Source organism: Elephas maximus, chromosome 25 (assembly GCF_024166365.1).
Source record: "Elephas maximus indicus isolate mEleMax1 chromosome 25, mEleMax1 primary haplotype, whole genome shotgun sequence".
NCBI classification, from domain to species: Eukaryota; Metazoa; Chordata; class Mammalia; order Proboscidea; family Elephantidae; genus Elephas; species Elephas maximus.
The window spans coordinates 53,412,549-53,437,194 of NC_064843.1; the positions used below are offsets into that span (position 1 = coordinate 53,412,549).

A 24,646-nucleotide genomic window follows, 5' to 3' on the forward strand; every position below is an offset into this window, starting at 1 on the left:
TTTTTAGATGGAAACTGAGATCTATCAAGGTTAAATCACTTGCTTCGTTTACAGAGCCAATAAATTTCAGGCCCAGAATTCTGACTCAGGTCTTTCTGATTCCAAAGCCTGCATACTTTACAACTGTGCCACATTGTCTGTGTTCATAGTCCAGATACAGGGCACTAGGTTAGTAAATCACCAGTCGTGTTCTCCAACTCTGTGTTGGTGTTCTGTATTTTTGACATAGATTTTTAACAGAAATTGAAAAGGGATTCTTTCTGTTCCGATTTTCTGGGAAAAATAATATTAGCTGATAAAATTTTAAATTTTATTGTCACAACTTTTTCTTTAACCTATGACCTACAGTTAGAAGTTTGTACTAATTTAGTATGATACAGTATGTTTAGAAGAGACAGTATAGCATAGGAAATAATAGTTCTGATTCAGGATTCAAGGACTGGATTCACGTACTGACTCTGCCACTTATTAGTTGAGTGATCTTGGGTTGGCTTACGCTCTTGGAACACTTAGCACAGTGCTTTGAGCCTGGTAAGTTTTCAATAAACTCTTATTTTTTTTTTTTTAGTTTAACTTGTTAATACTTCATGGCAGTTCACAAAGAACATCTGAGTGATCTGATACATAAACAAATTTGAAAAATAGAGATATTTACTAAGGCCCTGATAGGTATATTCACTATACTCATGTTAATTTATATTAGCTTCTTTTCATACTTTACCTGAATGTATTATAAAATTTAAAAACACCATTTAAGGTATTTTAGAAATCCATATCATGGAGCAGCCTTATGAGACCAAACCCATTGCTGTTGAGTTGGTTTTGACTCATAGCAATCCTATAGGACAGAGTAGAACTGTGCCATCTGGTTTCCAAGGAGCTGGTGGATTCGAGCTGCCAACCTTTTGGTTAGCCGCGGTAGATTCACTATGAGGTTTGTGAATGGCAGGCCAGTCAGACTTGCTTCATACATTATACTTCCTGGTAGATATAGCTTGTAAGGCAAGGTATATGATGTGACTTTCTGAAAATTGAGTTCACTAGAATGTTTTTACTTAAGAAAAATTAGTTTTTAATTACTATGCATCACATGTATATCGCATGTGCATTACGTATTGTTGATATTATTACAAAGCATAATTTGTATCTCTTTATTTTAGAGATTTCCCCCTTGCTTTGGATGTTGGTTGTGGAAGAGGTTACATAGCACAACATTTGAATAAGGTATGTTATTTGGTGACATAATTTTACTTTGAGAAATTAAATTGGCTCATTTTAAAGAAAGATTTTCCTAATCAATTCAGTTCATATCATATTTAGATTTTGATTATATGAGAACTGCTACCTTTTTTTTTTAAGTGATGGAACCAATGATTGTTTTTGACTCTTCCTAGGTATTTTTTTCTTACAGCATTTTTTTTCCCCTTTGGAGCCATTTTTACAGTGTTCCTACTATTTTTTAAAACCTGTATAAGGTGTTTCTCTTTATTCCCACATTGTTCAAACTTTTTTGACATTTTTTTTTGCAATGAAAATCAGTTTGGCATTAATATAGGAAGTGTGATTAAGCTAATTTTTTATTGAGGAAAATTATTAATTTCATCAGTTGTTTAGAAATCTGTCTGCGTGGTTAAATGTAAGTTGTTGTTAGGTGTTGTTGAGTTGATGCTGACTCGTAGTGACCGCATGTGACAGAGTACAGCTGTTCCATAGGGTTTTTTAGGCTGTAATCTCTACAGGAGCAGATCACCAGATCTTTCTCCTGTGGAGCCGCTGGGGAGGTTCGAACCACCAACCTTTCAGTTAGCAGCCAAGTGCTTAACTGTTGTGCCACCAGGGCATTTTATTGGCATGGTTCCTGTATATAGGACAGTGTGCTGGACCCAAAGATTGAAGTGGGATTTCTGTATAAAATCTGCTTAATAAAAACTTGGGTTGGGGAGGGCATGAGGCTTGGAAAAAACTTACTGATAATAGTAACTGCCACAGAAAAGGTCCAGCTGGGGTTAAGGGAAAGGAGAAATTGGTAGTGATTCAGGTGGTCAAAGACTGCCCAGACTCTGATCTGGAATTTGAAAGAATTTGGATTGGTGGTTCATTGAGGCATTGGAAGTGAGGGCATGGTAGGAGGCAAGGCACAGATGTAGAGTGTTGTAGGGTGTGACATAGCAGTGTTTAAGGAAGATTAACCTGGGGTGGTATGCAGGAAGGATTGAAAAAGAGACCAGTTAGAAGGGTGCATTAATGGTGGCAAAGGCATGAGAGATAAAGGCCTGCCACCCATGTGGAGGCAGCAGGATAAAGAGTGATGTCTGAGAGACCTAGTAGAATTAGCAGAATTGATGACTAATTGGATAGTAGTGGGTATGGCAAATTCATCTTTCCAGTTGCTCAGACCAGAAATATTATTCATTGCTTCCTCTTGGGTTCTCCTCACCCATATCTAATACATCAGCAATTCTTGTTTAGATTTCAAAATATATCCATATCTCTACCACCTCTTAAAATTGTCACCATTACCATGCTGGTCCAAACTACCATCATCTCTTGGCTAGGTTATTGCAGTAGCCTCCTTATTGGTCTCCCTCTTCTGCCCTTGCCCCAGACAGTGTTCTCTCAGCAATCAAAGTAATCCTTTTAAACAAGTCAAATCATTGTCAGTCTACTCAGAACTCTTGGTTTCTCATCTCAGTAATAACCTAGAGTCCTAATCCATAAGGCTTTATGTAATCTGAGTCTTTATCATGTCTCTGACCTTTTCTCCCACCCTTCATCTCAACTTTTCAGCATCCTTGGCCTCTTTGCTCTCTTGAGGAGGTCAGGGGTTTTCATTGCACTTGCTGTTTTCTCTGCTTGCTCCAAGATATCTGTGTGGCTGGCTTCCTCACCTCCCTCAGATCGTTGCTCAAATGACCCCTCATCAAAGATCCCTTCCTAGACTATAAAATAGTGTTCCTATTTTCCACTGGCTAGTTGCTTTATTTTTTCATAGCACTTATTAGCACCTGGTGTATGTTTATTTGTTCTCTGTCTTCTATCTCTTGGATATAAACTCTGTGAACTAAATTCCCAGGCCCTGGAACAGTACTGGCATGTAATAGGCACACAACGAAGATTCGATAAGTGAATATTGCAAGATAACTTTGAGGTTGTGAACTTTAGTAACTAGAAAAAGTCAGAGGCTGGGTTTGGGGCAGGGACCAAGGGATGATTCCTGTTTTAGATATATGAAGTTTGAGATGACACTGGAATACGTTAGTATTAACGTCCAGTAGGTTATAGAAAATGTGGAGCTGGAACTAGGGTATCGGAGTTAAGAGCATTGATTTAAAGTTAGATAGGGATTCAAAATCCAGCTCTGCCACTTGCTGTCTGTGTACCCTTGGGCTGGTTACCCAACCTCTCCATACCTCATTTTCTGTTAAATGTGGGCAGTAATATCTAAAAAGGTTGTTAAGAGGATTAAGTGAGACAAGTAAGTCTGACGAAGGCTTCTGTTCTTATTTGGAGACCCATATAGTGACTCGACGGTACTGGGTTCTGGGATAGTGGTGACAACTGAAGCCATAGGAACGGGTAAGGTTTCTGGGGCAAGAATGTAGAAAGGAACTTTCTGTAGTTGTATTTAGTGGAAAGAGAATGAAGAGGAGTCACCAAAGATGCTCGGAATAGTGCAGAAGCCGAAATATGTCTTAGTAATACATTTTTTAATTATGAACAGCATAAGTACACTGAAGCCAGTTTAAATACAAGGACATTTATTACATAGGGGTATGGCAGTACAGCCAGGGCTCACAAGAGATGGGAGCTTTAACACATCAGAACCAAGGCCTTCTTGTTCTCATGTTGTCAGGGATTGTATGGTTGCTGCATGGTTGCCTTCATTCTTTTTCCTCTCTGCAGACCGTTAGTGTCTGCAGAGACATTGTTCATCAATGCTTTTGCCCCCAAAATGAGAACTCTACACCCAGTAGTGTGCTGGAGTGGGCTCATACTAGCTCTTGAGTGCTGATTGTTAGCATATGTTCTCATCTGTGTGTTCACTGACATTGTGCACTAATATGAAAGTTTAAACTCAGCTATGGTGGGAATATTACACCGTGGAAATTGGCAAACACTACAAAGCAGTCGCCCACCAAAAGCCAGGTGTTAAACATTTACCAGTGCACTCTGGGTTGCAGTGTGAAATCTGCAATACATGCTTTTCCAACTCCAGGGTTCTCCCCCCTTTCTCCCTGTCTCTAAGCCTTTTAGTTCAAATTTTCAGGTGAGAGACTGGGACAGATAGTCTGAATGGCCTAATTCTTCACCCCTCACAGTGGAAGCTGCCTCAGAGGAGCCAGTTGTGCACATCTCTTCCCAACTCAGCATTCATCAGTGTCACGTTGGTAGCATGAAATCTGCCATTGTGGGAGTAGTCAACACCAGGGAAATCATCAAACAGTATAACTCAGGGCACTTTTTTTTTTTTTAATAGCCCGTTGTTAAACATTTACCTGTACACCAGCTGCCCTCAGGTAATGAGCAGGTAATGGCAACGTTGTGTGGTAGAATGCTCTTCCCAAGTTGTAGTCAGGGAAGTTCTTTAAGAAGGGGGTGTGGATGAGGCAGAAAGGATTGGCTTCTGTAATAGAGGAGGGGAAACCAGAGTAACTTAAGTTTCTAGGAGACCATTAACAGAACGGTGTTTTAAAGAAGCCAAGCGAAATAGAACTGAGAGCAGTGAGAGCAGACTGTTGCCGTTGGTGATTATGCTGTTAGTGTGATCCTGAGCAGTGAAAGTTAAAGTAGGTTACCAAGAATTGTGGGGAGAGACATTAGTGAGAAGTGGAGTGTGGATCACAAACAAAACAGCTAGAAGGTGGTTAGAAGTAAGGAGGTTTTTCAAGATTGAGAGGCCTATGTCTATTGTAAGGTGAGGGAAAGAGATGGAGAAGAAAGAGATTGAAGATGGTGGAGATGATGGTTGAAGGAATAGTATCCTGGAGAAAAAAGGGCATGGTGGGAAGTGTTGATCCAGGAAAGAAATAGTGCTTTACCTTTTGTTGTTGGAAGGAAGAGAGGATAGGTGAAGCAAAGGGAAGATGAAACTGCTTCCCCCCAAGTATCCACACTTAAGTCTGTTACCACTCTTTGCAAACTCTTTGAGTGAACAACTAAAAGGCAGAAAACCATTCTGGGTTCTTTGTATCTGCCTAACTTCATATGTGTTATTAAATTTATTTTTGTACCATATTGGTGTTATGCAGAAAAATAGTCTGGCAGAGCTAAAAATGAATGCATAATTAATGACTTTCTCCTTAGCAGTTGCAGCAGTTTTGTCTTGTTATTGTTTGTTTCATCATTGATCAGATTTAATTACTCCATTGCAGGAAACTGTTGGGAAGTTTTGCCAAGCAGACATTGCAGAAAATGCTTTGGTAGGTGGCTTTTTAACACTGTTGGTTTCTAATCCGGTGTGATTTTCAATTCTAAAGGATAAAGACTTGAAAATAAAAAATAAAGTTCCTTTGTTTTTATTTTATTCAAAATAAGAATTGCTTTATTGGTTTTTTTTTTTTTTTAATTGTAAATATAACACACATGAAATATAAAGGAGAAAGGAAAAATCACTCCTGATCCCACCACTTAGAGCAACCACTAGTGACATTTTGGTCTCTACTTTTGCAGCTATAACTGTCACCCCAACACACAATTTTATGTGTATTTTATTATGCTAACATGCCATGTTTTTTACGCAGTGTCATTTCTGTGTTAATGATATTTAGACCATTTTTTAAAATGGCTATATAGTATTCCAGTGTGTGCGTATTCCATGGATTATATAAGCAAATTTCTTCTGAAGGGCGCTTTTATGTCTGGTTTTTCAATAATCAGCGCTGATGAACACTTTTGTACATAAGCAAGTTTGTGTATGTGAATAATTTTTCTCCTTGGGAATAAATTCTTGGTAGTGGAATATATGGATTCAATGATGTTCGTTTTTCATTTCTGATATACATCTCCAGGCTGAACAACGCAGTTACCTGAAAGTGCTTGTTCCCTTTTTTTTTGATAAGACTGGGTTGTCGTTCTTTTTTGTCTTTGTCAATCTGATAGGCAGAAAGTCCAATCTCATTGTGATTTTTATTTTATATTTCTTTGATTACTTGTGCAGCCAATTAGCTGTTGATGTCTTTTGGCTATGATATTTTATTGATTTGTGAATTTTGTTAGTAATTTTTTGAGTTGTCTATACCTTGTCCTTTATTTTAACTTTGCATGTTCTGATTCTGTGTGATTTGTAAGAACTTGTTCTTAGGGATGTGAATTCTTCATTGTTTCTTGTAAATATTTTTCCTAGTTTGTTTACGTTGTTTATTGCTTTTTAGAAGTTTTTAATTGGCTTATAATCAAATATATAATTTTTTTTCCTTTATAGTTTCTGGCTTTTGAGTGATACTCACTTAGGCTTTTTTGCCTAAGAGTATAAAAATGTTTACCCATATTTTCACCTAGTGCGTTTGTGGTTTCAGCTATTTCACTGACGCTTTGAGCCCTCTGGGATTTGTTCTGTTGTGAGATGGGAATCTTGTTTATTTTTTTCCGACTAACTAGCCATTTATTCCAGCTGGTCTTAAATGTTCTTCAACAAATACTTTTTGAGTGCCTTTTCTATGTGCCACCTTATTATTTTTTGGAAAGGATGTAAACTGCCACATAAATATAGCATTGCTTCAGTTTAACAGTGATTGTGTTAGTAATTGAGATTCTATATAAATGTGTTTTTAAACTTATTTTTTACCGTTAGAAAAACAGAATAGAAACGGAAATTCCTACTCTCAGCGTTTTAGCTGATGAAGAATTCCTTCCCTTCCGAGAAAATACATTTGACCTGGTGGTTAGCAGTTTAAGGTTGGTAATCCATTGGTACTTGTAAAGAATACATGTTAGAAGTAGATCGTTTGTGCTATGTAGTTTTAGTACAAGGTAAAGAATGTAGATAATGCAGTAATTTCTTAGTAGCTGTGTTTTTAAAATCGTGGCACTGGGGGGGTGGGGCTGGAAACTAGTTATCTTGGTTTACAGATTATAAGATTTCTCTGCTAAAGTATTAGGCATTATATGCTCCTTCTCAGTAGAGATAATATGATATAAAAAACCAAAACCCATTGCTGTCAAGTTGATTCCGACTCATAGCGACCCTATAGGACAGAGTATAACTGCCCCATAGAGTTTCCAAGGAGTGCCTGGTGGATTTGAACTGCTGACCTTTTGGTTATCAGCTGTAGCTCTTAACCACTATGCCACTAGGGTTTCCAATATGAAATAGCCTCAACATTTTTCCCCCAATTTTCTTCAACTTGCTAAAGCTGATCTGTGATGGAAGGACTAGTATTCAGTTTTAATTCTTCTGCACAGAAATGAAGTTCTCAAAGTTACTTTTCCCTTAGTGCTTCCTAGCATGCCCATCTACATTTATTCCATAGGTGTGTGATGTAAATATTTATTGAATAGATTAGAATATACAAGGCACTGTGCTAGAAGCTTTGGGGGAATATAAAAATGAATGCAGACAGTGATTCTACTCTCAAAGAACTCAGTGTAATAGAGAAAATAAGTGTTCTATATGGTATATTAATTTTTCCACTTCATTATTATAGTCAAATAGATTTTCTTTTGAAGATTCAACGTGCCCTCCATATCCAGTACAGCCATTTTGAGAGCTCTTTTTAGTGTGACCAGCCATTTCGGTTTGACTGGGACATTGTCAGTTTTAGCAGTGAAACCTGTGCTGAGAATCCTCTCAGTCCCAGGTAAACTGGGATGGCTGGTCACCGTAGCTGTTTTTCTCAATGAGTTTGTAATTTCTTCCCTGCTTTCTTAGGTATGCTGAATAAATTTAGAAATGTACCACATTCTGTCTTGAAATGGAAAACATTAGGGCAGGCAGTCAAAACCTGAGTTTTAGCCTCATTATCTGCTTGCTATTTGCAAGTGATTAATACTGATGGTTTCCATTTCTCCATGATGGAGCTTAGAAAAAACCTCCATAGTTTCAAAGTCCCAATAATTGTTGGAAAGCATTTTGAAAGGTAAATGTAAGTTTAACATAGTATGGTGTGAAATGAGTATTCAGCACCTAGTATAAAGGGATGCCAACTGTACTGGATATGTGTGACCATACTTTACACTGACAGTAGTTGTCAGGTGCTATCAGGTCGGTCCTGACTCCTTGTGACCCTGTGTACAACAGAACAAAACACTGCCCACTCCTGCGCCATCCTCACAATCATTGTTATTCTTGAGACCGTTGTTGCAGCCACTGTATCAATCCGTTTCCTTGAGGGTCTTCCTCTTCTTTGCTGACCTTCTACCAAGCATGATGTCCTTCTCTGAGGACTGGTCCCTTCTGATAATATGTCGAAAGTATGTGAGATGAAGTCTCGCCATCTTTGCTTGTAGGGAGCGTTCTGCTTGTACTCTTTCCGAGACAGATTTGTTCATTCTTTTGGCAGTCCATGGTATATTCAGTATTCTTTGCCAGTGCCACAGTTCAATGGTATCAGTTCTTATTTGGTCTTCCTTATTAATTGTCTAGCTTTTGTATGCATATGAAGTGATTGAAAGCACCATGGCTTGGGTCAGGCACACCTTAGTCTTCAAGATGGCATCTTTGCTTTTTAGCATTCTCAGTGACTGAGAATGTTATAATGGTAGTTCTTGCCATCATGTATGACCAAGCACTGGGAGAAGGTAAATGGATCAAAAGACAGTGCAAGAGGTTTCTTAAATCAAGTATTTTGTTCTCAACTATTGAGCTAAATGTGATGAAACTTTAGTTTAAATAAGTACAGCACTTTTCTATTATTTTAAATATGTGGAATGCTATTAGAAAATTTAGTGAGTTGTTTTTGGTGAATAATGCTGTTTGCTTTGGTAGAATTTTAAGTATGCTGCTGAATTTTTTTCTAGAAAAATATAACTTGGAATACTATATTTCTCTGGCTTAACCATTAATTTTAATTGATGAGCTTCTTTGAACGTGTCATCAGGTGCTTATTTTTATCACTTTCTTCAAATAAGATCTCGTAAAAGCCCTGTTTAGATAAGAGGCCCAAGTAGGAATGACTTTTACTTTATTCCATGATAAAGAATTATTAGGTATTAAGCATATCAGATTTTTTCTTAAAGTAATATACTGATACGGGGGAGTCTTCTAGTATAAACATAAGGAAGGTTTTCCACTAGGAGTGGTTATTATTTTAGAACATATGAAAGCAATCAGTAAATTTCGATATGCAGTTTCAGACTTCAAGCTACTGACACTTTTTTAGGCTTAACATTATTACCAATTAAGGTAAAACAGCTATGTGTTTTTATATTTTAGTTTGCACTGGGTGAATGACCTTCCTAGAGCACTTGAACAGGTAAGAAAACCTATGTTGATTCTAATACACTGTCTTACATTATTTATTGTTAGATACTTACAGAATTTCAGTTTTCACAAACTCTTTGCTTATAGATACAGTTGGAAAATAGAATCCAATCAGGTATTTATTGTTTTGAGTCTGGGTGGCTGGGAGAATAATTAGGGAAAGTATGGGAAAGAATGGTAATGACTAGATAAAGGGTATAGAAAATAGTAATTCATAGAAATATGGTAGATGGAAAGGGGAGTTGGTTTCAGAATAGGTGTTGTCGGTTGGGAGGTGGGGTGGGGGATGAATTTGCCAAGAGATAAATGTCATGGAATAGGCAGTTGAAGATGAGTTTAGAGGTCTGAGAAGATGTGCAGTTTGAGGATAGAGATTGGAAGGTCATCCTTGTGAAATACGTGGGAGTTGATAAGCCTTCTGAGGTAGAGAAGATGCAGACAGCTGAGGACTAAATCTTAGGTGCTTCCTGTACTACAGTTTGGTGACAAAAGAAAGACTTAACAATAAGGAAGAAAAAGAGCCCAAAGATTTTACAGTTGGTTTGTTTATATACTGTTTTGTAATTACTTTGTAATATATTAAATATAAACTGAAGATAGTACTTTGATTAGAAGAACCTACTGTTATTGAGTTGTGGTTTACTTCAGATTCTCCCCCTTTACTGTAATGTTCCTTTTTGTTGAGAATAGGCAGTCAAAACTAGTTACAGATTGTAGTCTGAGAGAGTCCATGAGCAAGCATTTGTGATTCTGGAATTCATTCTTTGCACTATTTTGCTTATCAGTGAAAAATTATTTTTGTGTGATACATGTTTCCAACAGCAACAAAAGAGCAGCTGTTGAGGCTGCTTATGTATAACCAAAAACCTCATGGGGTTTGGGTTCCTGGTTTGGAGGTTTGGGGTCATGGTTTCATGGGATATCCCAGTTAATTGGCCTAGTATCATGTTTAGTGCTTGTCTTCCACCTCCTAGTTTCTTATGTAGTGCCTGGGATCTTTAAAAGCTTGCAAGTGGCCAGTCAAGGTACAACAATTGGTCTTTCAAGCAACAGAGGAAGGAGAGTCAAGAATAGGAGGAGGAAATGGAATACGCTGGCTAATTGCCTCCCTGAGCAACCACCTCCTTTGCCATGAGACTAGAAGTGCCCAGTTGGACAGTGCCCAATTACTGTTACTGAACGTTTTGATCAAAGATTCTACAGAGGAATCTTTGATCAAAGGTAGAGGAAATGTAGAAAAGAATTTCAAATTCTCATGGACTCCAGACTTTCTGAAGCCATTGAGGCTGGATGAACTCCTGATACTATTACCCTGAGATAATCTTTAAACCTTAAACCTTGAACCAGCAATATTTCCTGAAATCTTCTTTAAGCCAAACAGTAAAACCTGTTGCTGTCAAGTCAATTCCGACTCATAGTGACCCTATAGGACAGAGTAGAACTGCCCCATAGGGTTTCCAAGGAGCCACTGGTAGATTAGAACTGCTGACCTTTTGGTTAGCAGCCAAGCTCTTAACTACACTGTCAGCAGGGCTCCAAACCAAATGACAGTTTAACTTAATTAGTAAAGAATGTCTGCCTTGAGCGTTGTGCTCTTTTAAACAGCTATCTGTATTGGGATGAAATTGACAATTGCAGCTTGAAAGGTTAGATAGGAAGCTTAGGGGGCAATAAGTTTATGTTAATGGGGGAGGAACAACTCAGAAAAGGAGGGTGAGAATGGTGGCACAACTTGAGGAATGTAATCAGTGTCACTGAATTGTACATGTAGAAATTGTTGAATTGGTATATGTTTTGTGTACATTTTCAAAAACAAAAAATAATTAAAAAAAAACTGTTGTAAAACTGGAAAATAAGTTATTTAAAGAAAATTAATATACTACCAGGCTAATCGTTATGAGTCATAACGATTTCTCTGTAAGTTAGCTTTTTTTGCATAACAACCTCCCCTCCTCCAGTTTAATGGCTTAAAATGGTAAATATTTACTTGGCTTAGAATTTTGCAGGTGGTATTTGGGCTGGGCTTAGTTAGGAGGTTCTTCTGGGTCTGGTTTGGCTCACTCATGTGTCTGTGGTGAGCTGCCACATTATCTTAGAGCTGGCTGGTTTTGGCTGGTCTCAGCTGGGATGACTGACTTTTGCTCCACATGTCTCTCATCCTCCACCAGGCTAGCTCAGGCATGATCACAACATGGCGGCCTGGCAGGGTTCCAAGACAGCAGGGGCAAATATGCAAGACTGTTTTGAGGCTTAGGCTTGTAATTGGGCACACAGTAACTTCTGCATTCTTTTGGCCAAAGCAAGTCACAAAGCCAGCTTGTATTCAAGGAGAGGGGACACAGATTCCATCTTTTGATGAGCGTTGTTACAAATGACATTTCAGAGGACACAAATATAGGAATAGTTGAGTGGGGGTTTTTTTTTTGGCAACCTACCAAACTTAATTTTTTTTTCTTTTCTTATTAACAAATTAGAAAACATAAAACTGATCATTACAGATATTAATGCTATCAGTGAATGTATTATCAGTCTTCACAGCTATATTATATAGCAGAGACTTTGTGACAATTAGTTGCCTTAGGTATTATTTATTAGATTATCAGATTATTTATTTGGCAGCCTCCCAAAATAATAGTAATCATAAAATATTGATTTAGATGCCATATATTTATTCTTTGAACATTTTTACATACAAAATTGTGAATAGCTTTCTTGTCTTATATTTATTACAGATTCATTATGTTTTAAAACCAGATGGAGTATTTATTGGTGCGATGTTTGGAGGCGACACTCTCTATGAACTTCGGTGTTCCTTACAGTTAGCAGAAACGGAAAGGGAAGGAGGATTTTCTCCACATGTTTCGCCTTTCACCGCAGTCACTGATCTAGGACATCTTCTTGGGAGAGCTGGCTTTAACACACTGACTGTGGTAACTATCAAGAGAAGCAAGTAATCCACTAATTGCACAGTTTAGAAGCAACGTATTCTCATCTTAAAGATAGAAACCTGCAGGTATTTATAGCATTTTAGAAAGGCTTCAGCACACCCACTCTTTTAAAGAAAAGGCTCTTACTGATCGTGTTCAGTTTGTGTAAACATTTCTTGATTGACGTAAGATAAGAATGTGAAACTTTTCGTGTTTGTTACCTGAATAAGTAGATCAAAAAAATTATACCTCAGTTAACAGGGAGACTATTTTCTACAACATATCATTCCTTCGGAATCTTCAAATCCGGAGTTAGGTTTAATAGGGGATTCATTGCATTCCAGATGATAGAAAATGGGATATGCAGGGGCATTTACAGTACTGTCTTCACCACCAGTCCTCAGTAGAAACAGTGCCATCTGAGTTAGAAAGGAGAGGTGTTCATTTGCCAGGCCTAGGATTGGCTCAAGGTTAGGGAAGGTAGGACAGGTGCTGTATTGTGTGAAGCCTGGAGAGATCTAGAAAGAGGACCCATAGGTAGTACAGAGGAAATGTGGGGTAAGCATGGTACAGTGGATGGGACAAGGCATTGATGTCCACTAGGTATACTTTGAATTCTTACTCTGCCCCTTTACTAGCTCAGGGAATTTGGGTGATTGACGTTACCTTTTTGAGTATTCATTTCTATTAAAAATGCAAATGGTACCTCATGAAGCTATGCCTATTAAATAAGATAAAGGGTGTGAAATGCCTGGCCTGTGGTAGATAGATGTTCAGTAATATTAGCCCTGCTGTCCACTTTCCCATCCCTCCACTCCTAGCACTTTCCTGGACTAGGTTTCCAACTGGGAGCTGTCTGTGGAGAGGCAATGACTATCTCCTTCCAGTGCCCTCCAGTGGCAGAGTCATTCAAAAAGGACGTGATTACTTCTCTTTAGAGATGGGTCGAGTAGACTTACTATGATTTCTAACCCTTAGGCCTAGAAACATCTCTAAATCTCAATAGAGGAAGTAAGACATTTCTTGATAAAGAAAGCTTTTCATTGCATAATTAGAGATGATAGACATAAAACAAAAATAGCTGTTTGAACTGATTTACCATGAATATGTTTCATAACATTAACCAATCAGAAACCGATTGTCATAGCCTTCCTTGTGATTGGAGGCAAGTGGGTAGACCAGCAGGGTGCCTTATGTTGGAAAGGGGCCCCCAGGGAAGGGAGAAGACAATAGGCTAGAAGGAAGACTAGGAGCTGAAGACAAACCTCCAGACTTCACAATTGTGTTTAGGGTTGACTTTTTTTTTTTTTTAAACTTTTCAAAATTCCTCAGTCAGATAGAAACTGTATTCTGAGATGTTGCTGAGCAACGAAGTCAGAAAACTCAGCGTCACATGAGCGTTCTGCTTTGTAATTAAACAGTTAACAAGGCAATTGTATGTTGAAGGATCACTGTATTTATTAAAAACATTTTTAGCTCCCCAGACCTGTTCGCACAGGACAGGAACCATCCCCGAAGACAACTCATCAGACATGAAAGGGACTGGTCAGCAGGGGGGAGAGAGATGCTGATGAAGAGTGAGCTAATTAAATCAGGTGGACACTGGAGAGTGTGTTGGCAACTCTTGACTGGAGGGGGGATGGGAAGATAGAGAGAGAGGGAAGATGGCAAAATTGGCACGAAACAAGAGACTGAAAGGGCTGACTCAATAGGGGGAGAGCAAGTGGGAGAAGGGAGTAAGATGTATGTAAACTTACATGTGACAGACTGATTGGATTTGTAAATGTTCACTTGAAGCTTAATAAAAGTTAATTAAAAAAAAATTTTTTAATTATATAGGTAATGTGTAAGTATATTTTGGTTATAAACATTAAACTGTACGAATACTGGCTATGCAGAGGCATTCGACTGTATGAATCATAACAAATTACGGATAACATTGCGAAGAATGGGAATTCCAGAACACTTAATTGTGCTTATGAGGAACCTTTACATAGATCAAGAGGCAGTTGTTTGAACAGGACAAGGGGATACTGATTGGTTTAAAGTCAGGAAAGGTGTGTGTCAGGGTTATATCCTTTCACCATACCTATTCAATCTGTATGCTGAACAAATAATCTGAGAAGCTGGACTATATGAAGAAGAATGGGGCATCAGGATTGGAGGAAGACTCATTGACAAACCTGTGTTATGCAGATGACACAACCTTGCTTGCTGAAAGTGAAGAGGACTTGAAGTACTTACTTACTAGTGAAGATCAAAGACCACAACCTTCAGTATAGATTGTATCTCAACATAAAGAAAACAAAAATCCTCACAACTGAACCAGTGAGCAACATCGTGATAAGTGGAGAAAAGATTGAAGTCGTCAAGGATTTCATTTTACTTGGATCCACAATCAACAGCCATGGAAGCAGCAGTCAAGAAATCAAAAGATGCACTGCATTGAGTAAATCTGCTACAAAGGACGACCTCTTTAAAGTGTTGAAAAGCAAAGATGTCACCTTGAAGACTAAGGTGCGCCTGATCCAAGCCATGGTATTTTCAATTGCATCATATGCATATGAAAGCTGGACAATGAATAAGGAAGACCGAAGAAAAATTGACAGCTTTGAATTGTGGTGTTGGCGAAGAATATTGAGTATACCATGGACTTGCCAAAAGAACGAACAAATCTGTCTTGGAAGAAGTGTGGCCAGAATTCTCCTTAGAGGCAAGGATGGCGAGACCGTGTCTTACATACTTTGGACATGTTGTCAGGAGGGATGAGTCCCTGGAGAAGGACATCATGCTTGGCAGAGTACAGGGTCAGCGGAAAAGTGGAAGACCCTCAACGAGGTGGATTGACATAGTGGCTGCAACAAGGAGCTCAAGCATAACAACGATTGTAAGGATGGCACAGGACAGGACAGTGTTTTGTTCTGTTGTGCATAGGGTCGCTATGAGTTGGAACTGACTCGATGGCACCTAAAAACAACAATACAAAAAAGGTGAAAGTCTGTTATTCCCCCTTAATCCCTCAAATCTTAGCGCTCTCTTAAGAGCAGCAATTTTTTAAATTTTAGTCTGAAAAATTATTGAGGATCCTAGAAAGTTTTTGTTTATGTGGATTGTATCTGTTAATATTAGCCGTATTAGAAATTTAAACAGAATTGTTTTAGTATTAATTCTTTTAAAACTAACAGTAATAAACCTGTTATTGTTAATATAAGTAATCTATTTTTTAGTGCAACAGGACTGTATTTCCCAAAACAAAGAAATTGGGAGAAGAATGTCATTGCGTTATACTTTGGCAATTATCTTTAATCTATTTTTTTTTTTTTTTTTATGGCTTAATAGAACAGAGCTGGATTCCTATATGGGCTTCTACGTTCGAATGTATTTTGATACCACATGCCTTGTAGTTCTGAAAAACTCCGTTGTATGCTTATGAGAGAAAGAGGTGAAAAGACAAGTAAGATTTTAGTATTATGAAAATAGTTTTGACCTTGTGAATCCCCAAAAGGGCCCCAGGGACCCCAGGGGTCTCCAGACCACACTTTGAGAGCTGCTGCTCTAGAGGTAGCTCCTATTAACAGTTTTTGTTAGTAATGTTCCAGATTTAAAAACAAAACAAGAGATGCTTTACCATACTATACACACACACATATACACATGCACATGTATTTCTAAAACATATTTTTCATTTTTAACAGTATATTTTAGAGTTTTCTATATCAACACAGGTACAGTCATACCTCAGAGATATTCCAGGTTTGGTTCCAGACGACTGCAATAAAGTGAATATCACAATAAAATGAGTCACATGAATTTTTTGGTTTCCCAGTGCGTATAAAAGTTAGGTGTACACTATACGGTAGTCTATTAAGTGTGCAATAGCATCGTGTCTAAAAAAACAATGTACGTACCTTAGTTAAAAAGTACTTTATCGCTAAAACATGCTAACCATTATCTGAGCCTTCAACAAGCTGTAATCTTTTTGCTGGTGGGAGGTCTTGCCTGGGTGTTGATGGCTGCTGACTGATCAAGGTGGTGGTTGCTGAAGGTTGGGGTAGCTGTGGCAATTTCTTAAAATAAGACAACGGTAAATTTTGCCTCATTGATTGACTCTTACTTTCACGAAAGATTTCTCTGTAGCATGTGAGACTGATAGTATTTTACTCACAGTAGAAATCCTTTCAGAATTGGAGTCAGCCCTCTCAAACCCTGCTTCTGCTTTATCAATTAAGTTTATGTAATATTCAAAATTCCTTGTTGTCATTTCAACAATGTTCACAGCATCTTCACCAGGAGTAGATCCCATGTCAAGAAGGCACTTCCTTTGTTCATCCGTAAGAAGCAACTACTAACCTGTTAAAGTTTTATCGTAAGATCACAGCAATTCAGTCACATCTTCAGGCTCCACTTCTAGCTCTCGTTTTCCTTCTCTTTCCATCACATCTACAGTTTCCTCCTCTACCGAAGTCTTGAACCCCTCAGAGTATTCCATGAGGGTTAGAATTAATGCTTCCAAACTCCTGTTAATGTTGATATTTTGACCTTCTTCCTTGAATCACAAATGTTCTTAATAGCACCCAGAATGGTGAATCCTTTCCAGAAGGTTTTCAATTTACTTTGCCCAGATCCACCAGAGGAATCACTCTTTATGATAACTATAGCCTTATTATGAAATAATAAGAAAATCAAAATTACTCTGATCTATGGGCTGCACAATGAATGTTGTGTTAGCAAGCATGAAAACAACATCAATCTGCTTGTACATCTCCATCAGAGCTCTTGGGTGACCAGGTGCATTGTCAACAAGCAGTTATATTTTGAAAGGAATCTTTTTTTCTGAGCAGATCTTAACAGCGAGCTTAAAATATTTGATAAACCATACTGTAAACAGATGTGCTGTTATCTAGGCCTTGTTGTTCCATTTATAGAGCACAGGCAGAGTAGATTTAGCATAATTCTTAAGGGCCCTAGGATTTTCAGAATCGTAAATGAGCCCTGGCTTTGACCTAACGTCACCAGCTACATTAGCCCCTAACAAGAGAGTCAGCCTGTCCTTTGAAGTTTTCAGGCCAAGCTTTGACTGACTTTTCCTCTCTAGCTATGAAAGTCTTACATGGCATCTTCTTTAAGTATAAGGTTGTTTCGTAGACATTGAAAATCTCTTGTTTAGTGTAGCCAGCTTCATCAGTTATCTTAGCTAGATCTGGATAACTTGCTGTAGCTTCTACATGAGCACTTGCTGTTTAACCTTGCACTTCTATGTTATGGAGATGATGTCTTTCTTTAAACCTCATTACCAACCTCTCCTAGCTTCAGACTTTTCTTCTGCAGCATGCTAACCTCTCTCAACCTTCACAAAATTGAAGAGAGCTAGGGCCTTGCTCTGGATTAGGCTTTGACTTAAGGAAACGTGGCTGGTTTGATCTTCGAAACAGACCACTAAAACTTTCTCCATATCAGCAATAAGCCTGTTTCAGCTTTCTCATCGTTCATGTGTTCACTGAAGTAGCACTGTTAATTTCCTTCAAGCACTTTTCCTTTGCGTTCATGACTTGGCTAACTGCTTGATAAGAGGCCTAGCTTTTGGCCTATCTCAGCTCTTGACATACCTTCCTCAACAAGTTTCCTCACTCATTTCTAGCTTTTGATTTCAGGTGAAACACATGCTACTCTTCCTTTCGCTTGACCACTTAGAGGCCATTGTAGGGTTATTAGTTGGCCTAATTTCAGTATTGTCTCATCTCAGGGTATAGGAGGCCTGAGGAGATGGAGACGGCGGAAGAGCCAGTTGATGGAGCAGTCAGAACACACACAACATTTTTTAAGTTCTCTGTCTTGTATGGGGGCGCTTTGTGGTGCCCCAATACCAATATAGTAGTAACATCAAAGATCACTGATCACAGATTACCATAACAGGTGCAGTAATGAAAAAGTTTGAAATGTTGCAAGAATTACTAAAATGTGACAGAAACAAATGAACACGTGCCATTGAAAAAATGGTGCCAATAGAGTAGCTCACTCAAGGTTGCCACAAACCTTCAGTTTATTAAAAATGCAGTATCTGTGAAGTGCAATAAAATGAGGTATGCCAGTATGTCTGCCTTTTAACTTCTGCATATTATTCCCTAGGAAAGCCCCTGGGTGGTGTAATTTGCACTTGTGTGCTAACTTAAAGGTTGGCATTTGAACCCACCCACTGGCACCATAGAAGAAAGGCCTGGTACACTGCTTCTATAGAGATTACAGGCAGGAAAACCCAGTGTAACGGTTCTACTGTGTAATACGTGGGGTTGCCGTGACTTGGAATGGACTCAATGACAATGAGGTTTTTTTTTTCATATGAATGTATCATGGCTTAATTAACTGTTTCCCTAATTAATGACGTTTAGGTTTGTTCTACTTTTTGCCAGTAGAAAAAATCTTCAACGAATGTTCTTTTAGTCCTTTTTCATTTATTTATCCGATCTTGTAACAAACTTTTGTTGAGTACCCTCTATGTGTCAGGCACGACTTTAGGTACTATTGACACAGCAGGAACAAAACAGGCAGAAGTCCCTCCCCTATTAGGGCAGATAGCTAAGAAACAACATAATGTGTGATATGCTAAAGAGTACTCTGTGCTAAGTACAAATAAATGGGTTAGGAGAATCAGAAGTACGGTAGTGTGTTGAGATTTTAGGTCAGTTGGCCCAAGAGCAGTACCTTACTAAGAACGTGATATTTGAGTATCAGCTCAAGAAAAGGGAGGCAAGAGCCATGCAGGGAAGAAGGCCTGCCCTGAGGGAGGTGTGTCCAAGCAGAGGCCACTATAAGTACACATAGATCAGTGTGTTCACGTAAATACTAAGAAGGAATTACTGCATATAAGAGACACGAAAACCCTGGTGGCGCAGTGGTTAAGAGCTACGGCTGCTAACGAAAAGGTCAGTAGTTCGAATCCACCAGGGGTTCCTTAGAAACTATGGGGCAGTTCTACTCTGTCCTATAGGGTCACTGTGAATTGACTGGGTGGCACCTTTTTTTTTTTTTTAAGAGACTGCTCCAAATACTGCCAGATTGCCTTCCAGAAAAATGGTACTAAATTTATACCCTACGAACTGTATATGAGAAATTTTTTCCCCACACTCTCACCAACATTTGATATTATCAGTCAATTTGGGGGAAAAAAATTCTATTTTTCTGATTACTGGTTAGGTTGAACATGCGCTCATTATTAGCCATTTGTATTTCCACCTCTTTGAATTGTTTGTTTATAACCTTCATCTCTTTTTCAGTTTGAGCTCAGGAAAGAGAGTTATGCACATGCTTTTAACCTGATGTTCGTGGACCGATAGAGAGCCTATCAGTAGACTTTAGAAGGCCCAGTAACACTGGGACATTGTATGCAAAGTTGTTTTTTTTGTTTTTGTTCGTATGTGGAGGAAGGGCCCATAGTTTTAGTCAGATCGTAACAGAGGACTATGACTAAATTAGGAACCATTAGTTCAGTCTTAATCTCTTGTGCTTATTTATAATCTCAGAAATGTTCACTCTCTTAAGAATCATCTCCCATATCCCTAAGTTACAAACCCATAATTGAGGTGAAAAAAATAGACTCTTTGGGAATATAAAGCCTCTAGAAAGTGTAGAAGGGGAGGAGTGTAGAGGATGGGAGTGACATGGTGAACCTTTTCATGAGGTGATGTTAAATGATTTGTGCCAGACCATACAGTGTAGTCAGCTCTATTGGGGAATTCAGAATTTGTTGTCCATTATGAAAAGCATAGGAATTTCTACCCTGAGACCTCACAAGAAAGTTAAATTACATTAATGACAGTCTACATTTCTGTTAATTGGGAAATCCACTAATTCAGAATACCTCCCATACTCTTCAAAAATGATTAAAGCATTAATATAAAAATTTTGGTATAGAATCTTCTCTATATTTTATAAAATGAGAGTTACTGATTTAATAAATAATCTATAAGAATTTGTTGAATCATTAAATGTATCCTTTGAGACGTGTACATTGCCTCTAAAGTACTGTATTAATATCGTATTCTAATTCATATTGTTAAATTCCCACCCAAAAAAGCTTTTATATAATCAATTATACAGGTTTATGTTGCATATGCCATTACTTATATTACTTTTATTATGCAATAGACTTTTATCTTTTAAAGTGAAATTGAGCCAAATTAGTATTATATTACTATATTTACATTTATATGATCCTCTTTGTGAATTATTTTCAGTGAGTTGGCATTCTAAATGAAGCTCATTTCCTCTTAGAATAGAGCTGCCAGACTAGAACATTCGGAGAAAGCTGTAGATACCGTCCATCTTAATTTGAATAAGGCCTTTAATAGAGCTCTCGTGGTATTCTTGTGATTGTCTGGAGATAGTGCTTTTAGTTGGTTTCATTAAAGAATCATTTTCAAAGGATATTGCTTAATGGCTAGCTATCAGCCTGGAAGGAATTTTGTTTTTAATCTCAGGATCTCTTTTCAAAAATAGTTTATTAATGCTGATATAGATGAAGCAGTCCCGATCCCACCACCCAGAGATGGTCTTATTAAAAAGTGCACACGCTACCTGATCCATGCGTATGCAAAAGAAAAAAGCAAAGGAAAAAAATGTATATGGAGAGAATGAGAGAAACGGCAAGGTGTAAAGTGAGAAGTCTCTTTTATATCCTTTCAGAACATTTTTTTTTCTTGATAAAGCAAAACATAATTATGTCCTTTAAACCCACATATGCAATATTCAGTTTTGGTTTTTTCCTATATGTATTGTTTTGCTTTTTTTTTTTTCCCAGCCAATAACATATCTTGGAAATTTTCCCCTACATGCATTCTTTTTTAACAGCTGCATAGTATTTCATTCAATAGATTATACTTGAATTTGCTTAACCGGTCCTGTATTAATTGACATTTAGATTGTTTCTGGTTGATTTAGTTTTTTATTTTATACTTTTAAACAAGGCTTTAATGAATTTCCTTTCACATAATTTTGGCACATATTTCAGATGTGCCTAGCAATGGAATTGGTGTGTCAAAAGAATCTATACATTTCAAATTTTGATTGATATGGTCCAGATACTCTCTAAAAGGTAGCATCAAGTTACATGCCCTATCCACAGTATAGGTGAGCTCCTGTTTATACAAAATCAGACAACCTATAGGATGTTACCAAACTTTTTTATTTCTGCCAACCTAATTAGTAAAAAAACGTTGTTTTTTACTTGTTTTGTATATCTGAGGTTAAAGTAGCTGGTCTTTTTGTTTTGCATTTCCTTAATTGTGAGTGTGAATGGATTTTTAAGTATTTTTCAGGGTTTTGTACTTTGTGTCCAGAGCAGCTGTAGTCAGTGTGTGTAATGATCTATAAATCTCAGCTGGGAGACTAGCTCCCTCCCTAAAAAAATGTATGGTATCCTGTAAGAGTTTTCAAAGACTTGGAGAAGAAAGTAATGGGTTGTAGAGTAGAGAATAGACTTATTCTGTATTGTTCCTGAGGAGAAAACTAGAATCAATTGGTGGAGTTTTAGGAAGATTTCTCTCAGCATGAGAAATATTTATTTGGAAATTTGAAATCTGTAACCATACACCAGATGACATCTGTGAAGAATATTGTAAAGAAGATTCCTCCTTACCATAAGAGATTGGTCTGGGCAATCTCTATGGCCCCTTTTCAAATCTGGATCTTTTATCATAAATATCAAATGAATATTTCTTTTTTTTATTTTCTAATAGGACACTGATGAAATTCAAGTTAACTATCCTGGAATGTTTGAATTGATGGAAGATTTACAAGGTAAAGCATTTTCCTTTAAAGAATTTTTAGATTCTATTTGAGAATTAAATTTTGAGAGCCAACTCTGTGGTCCTGGTCTGAGGGTCAAAGAAGCCTTGTCCGAGGAAATGGTGATTGATTGGTGCTCTCAAAAGAAGAGGACTTAAGTAGGTGAAGAGGAGAGGGAGGTGAGTTCCAGACAAGGAGAAGAGCATATGCAGCGGCCCCATTGCAGAAGGAACATGGCAAGAACTGAAAGAAACACCTTCTATGTAGGGTACAGGGAACAAGGAGAGACCTGAACCATAACATTTGTAGGTAAATTGGGACCAGAGATTATGCAGTAGGGCCTTATAGGCCTTACTAAGATTGTTTGTCTTTATCTTAAAAAGCCCCTTGAGGAATTTTAATGCGCAGAGGGAAAGGAAGTCACAATATCAGTTCGTATTTTGAAAAGAATGGCCGAGAAACTAGTAGGGAGACTTATTGCGATAAAGCCCACTAAAGGTTGATGGTGGTTTGTACTAAGGCGGTGGCAATTGAGATGCAGAGAAGTAAATAGATTCCAGAGATATTTAGAAAGTAAATTTGACAGTTGTTGCTGATGAATTGGATGTGGGCAGATGAAGAAAAGAGACATTCTAAGCATAGTTGCTGAGTTGCTAGCTCACATAACCAGATGGATGGTGGCACCGTTCATTAATAGAGGAAACAGTAGAAGGCGGCCAACTATGGGCTGGGACAGATCTTAAGTTCACATTTGGATGAGTAGGGGTTGAAGTGCTTTTGAAATATCCAAGAGGAGACGTCAGATGGGTGGTTGGATATTTGAGTATGTGGGCAGAGGAGAGGTGTGGCCTGGTTAAGAAGTTATGAGTCATTTTTGAATAGGAAGTATTTGAGGCAGTTGCTTAGGGTGAGAGCATGGAGTAAGAAGAGAAAGTGGCTCAGTTGACCTTTAGAAATCTAACATACAGTGACTGAATAGAAAAAGGATGAACCTGCTAAAGAGACTGAGAAGAGATGATTAGCAAAGTGTTAAGAAAAAACAAGTATAGTTCCACCTAAACCAAGGCAAAGAATGTTTCAAAGTGAAGGCAGACTTCAGCAGCATCAGATGCTGCTGAGAATGAGATAAGGACTGGGAAAAAATTCATTAGATTTAGCAGTAGGAAGATTATTAGTGATCTTGGTGGGAGCTCTGTTGTTGGAGTGATGGAGTAGAAGTAATTGGAGTAGGTTGAGAAGTAAATGGAAAGTGAGGAACTGGAGACAGCAAATACATGCTTTTTGTTATGGATTGAATTGTGTCTCCCAAAAATAACATGTTATAAATTCTAGCCTCTATGCTTATAGTTGGAAACCCTGGTGGCGTATTGGTTAAGTGCTATAGCTGCTAACGAAAGGGTCGGCAGTTCAAATCCACCGGGCGCTCCTTGGAAACTCTCTGGGGCAGGTCTCCCCTCTCCTATAGGGTCACTATGAGTCAGACTCGACTCGATGGCAATGGGCAATGTGGGCAATGCTTATAGTTATTATCCCATTTGGGAATGGGTTTTCTTTGTTAAGTTCATGAAGCAGGATTAGTGTAGGGTGTACTTGAATCAATCTCTTTGGAGATATAAAAGAGATTAAAAAGCAAGCTAAGTAGCAGATATGGGGGAAGAGAGATGCCAAGCCACATGAAGATTGCCCAGGAGCAGAAGCTCAGAAAAGACAAGGACCTTCCACCAAAGCTGACAGAAAGAGAAGGTCTTCCCTAGAGCCCTACAGCTGGCACCCTGAAGTTGGACTTCTAGTCTCTTAAACTGTGAGAAAACAGATTTCTGTTTGTTAAAGCTGGCTACTTGTGGTATTCCTGTTATAGCAGCACTAGATAACTGAAACTGTATTCTTTCCAGAAGTTTGTCTGTGAAGAAGAGTTGAGAGATAGAAAGGTTACAAGTGCCATATGAGGAAGAAGGGGACAGGGATGAGATTTTTTGTTTTACCTTAAGACTTTAGCTTACTGCACTGCTTATTGGAAGAATCCAAGTGCTTTCATAGAAGAGCCAGCTCTAGATGAGAGAGCGAGGATAATTGAAAGTTGCAGGTACCTGTGAAGGTAGAAAGGATGAAATACAAAGACCGGGGGAGGGATGGACCTTGGAAGGGGCAGATTTATAGAAGGAAGGGAGGAGAGACAGTGCAAATGGACCTAGATGTATATGTTGGCTAGCAGGAAGTTTCCATCTAATGTCTTCTGTATTCTTTGTCAAATAAGAAGTAAAGTTACATGCTGAGAATGAAAGAGTCAGAGGTTTGGGAGTTTAGTGGAGAAAACTTGAAATAGTCGTTGTGGAGAATGGAAAGGTGAATTGACCAGGGGAAAATTAAAGAATTGGAAGGGTATGTTTGTGGTAGGTTGAACATATATGTGGCCTTCTCCAACGATAGTTAGCAGCTCAGGACAGGCATAGAAAAGCAAATACTTGGGTTAGTTTGGGTTGGGGCTTTGCCCATTCAGAGTGACAAAAAGATAACTCCAAGA

The 24,646-nt window shown here is 38.2% G+C and overlaps 1 protein-coding gene across 7 annotated transcripts in view; it reads left to right on the forward strand.

Moving 5' to 3' along the window:
- The window catches only part of NDUFAF5 (NADH:ubiquinone oxidoreductase complex assembly factor 5), a 37,307-nt gene that overhangs the window by 4,411 nt on the left and 8,250 nt on the right, over positions 1–24,646 (forward strand). For 4 of the 7 annotated variants that reach the window (XR_007515373.1, XR_007515374.1, XM_049868972.1 and 1 more), the window contains exons 3-8: positions 1,161–1,224; positions 5,373–5,420; positions 6,791–6,894; positions 9,371–9,410; positions 12,151–12,348; positions 22,077–22,137. Coding sequence is in view for 3 of the 7 variants with exons in the window: in XM_049868972.1 (XP_049724929.1) it covers positions 1,161–1,224; positions 5,373–5,420; positions 6,791–6,894; positions 9,371–9,410; positions 12,151–12,348; positions 22,077–22,137 (515 nt within the window). In the remaining 4 variants the exon portion in view is untranslated. Of the gene's footprint in view, positions 1–1,160; positions 1,225–5,372; positions 5,421–6,790; positions 6,895–9,370; positions 9,411–12,150; positions 12,432–15,684; positions 20,352–22,076; positions 22,138–24,646 lie in introns of those variants that run through there. The other 3 variants (XR_007515375.1, XR_007515376.1, XM_049868974.1) reach the window with 3 other exon arrangements.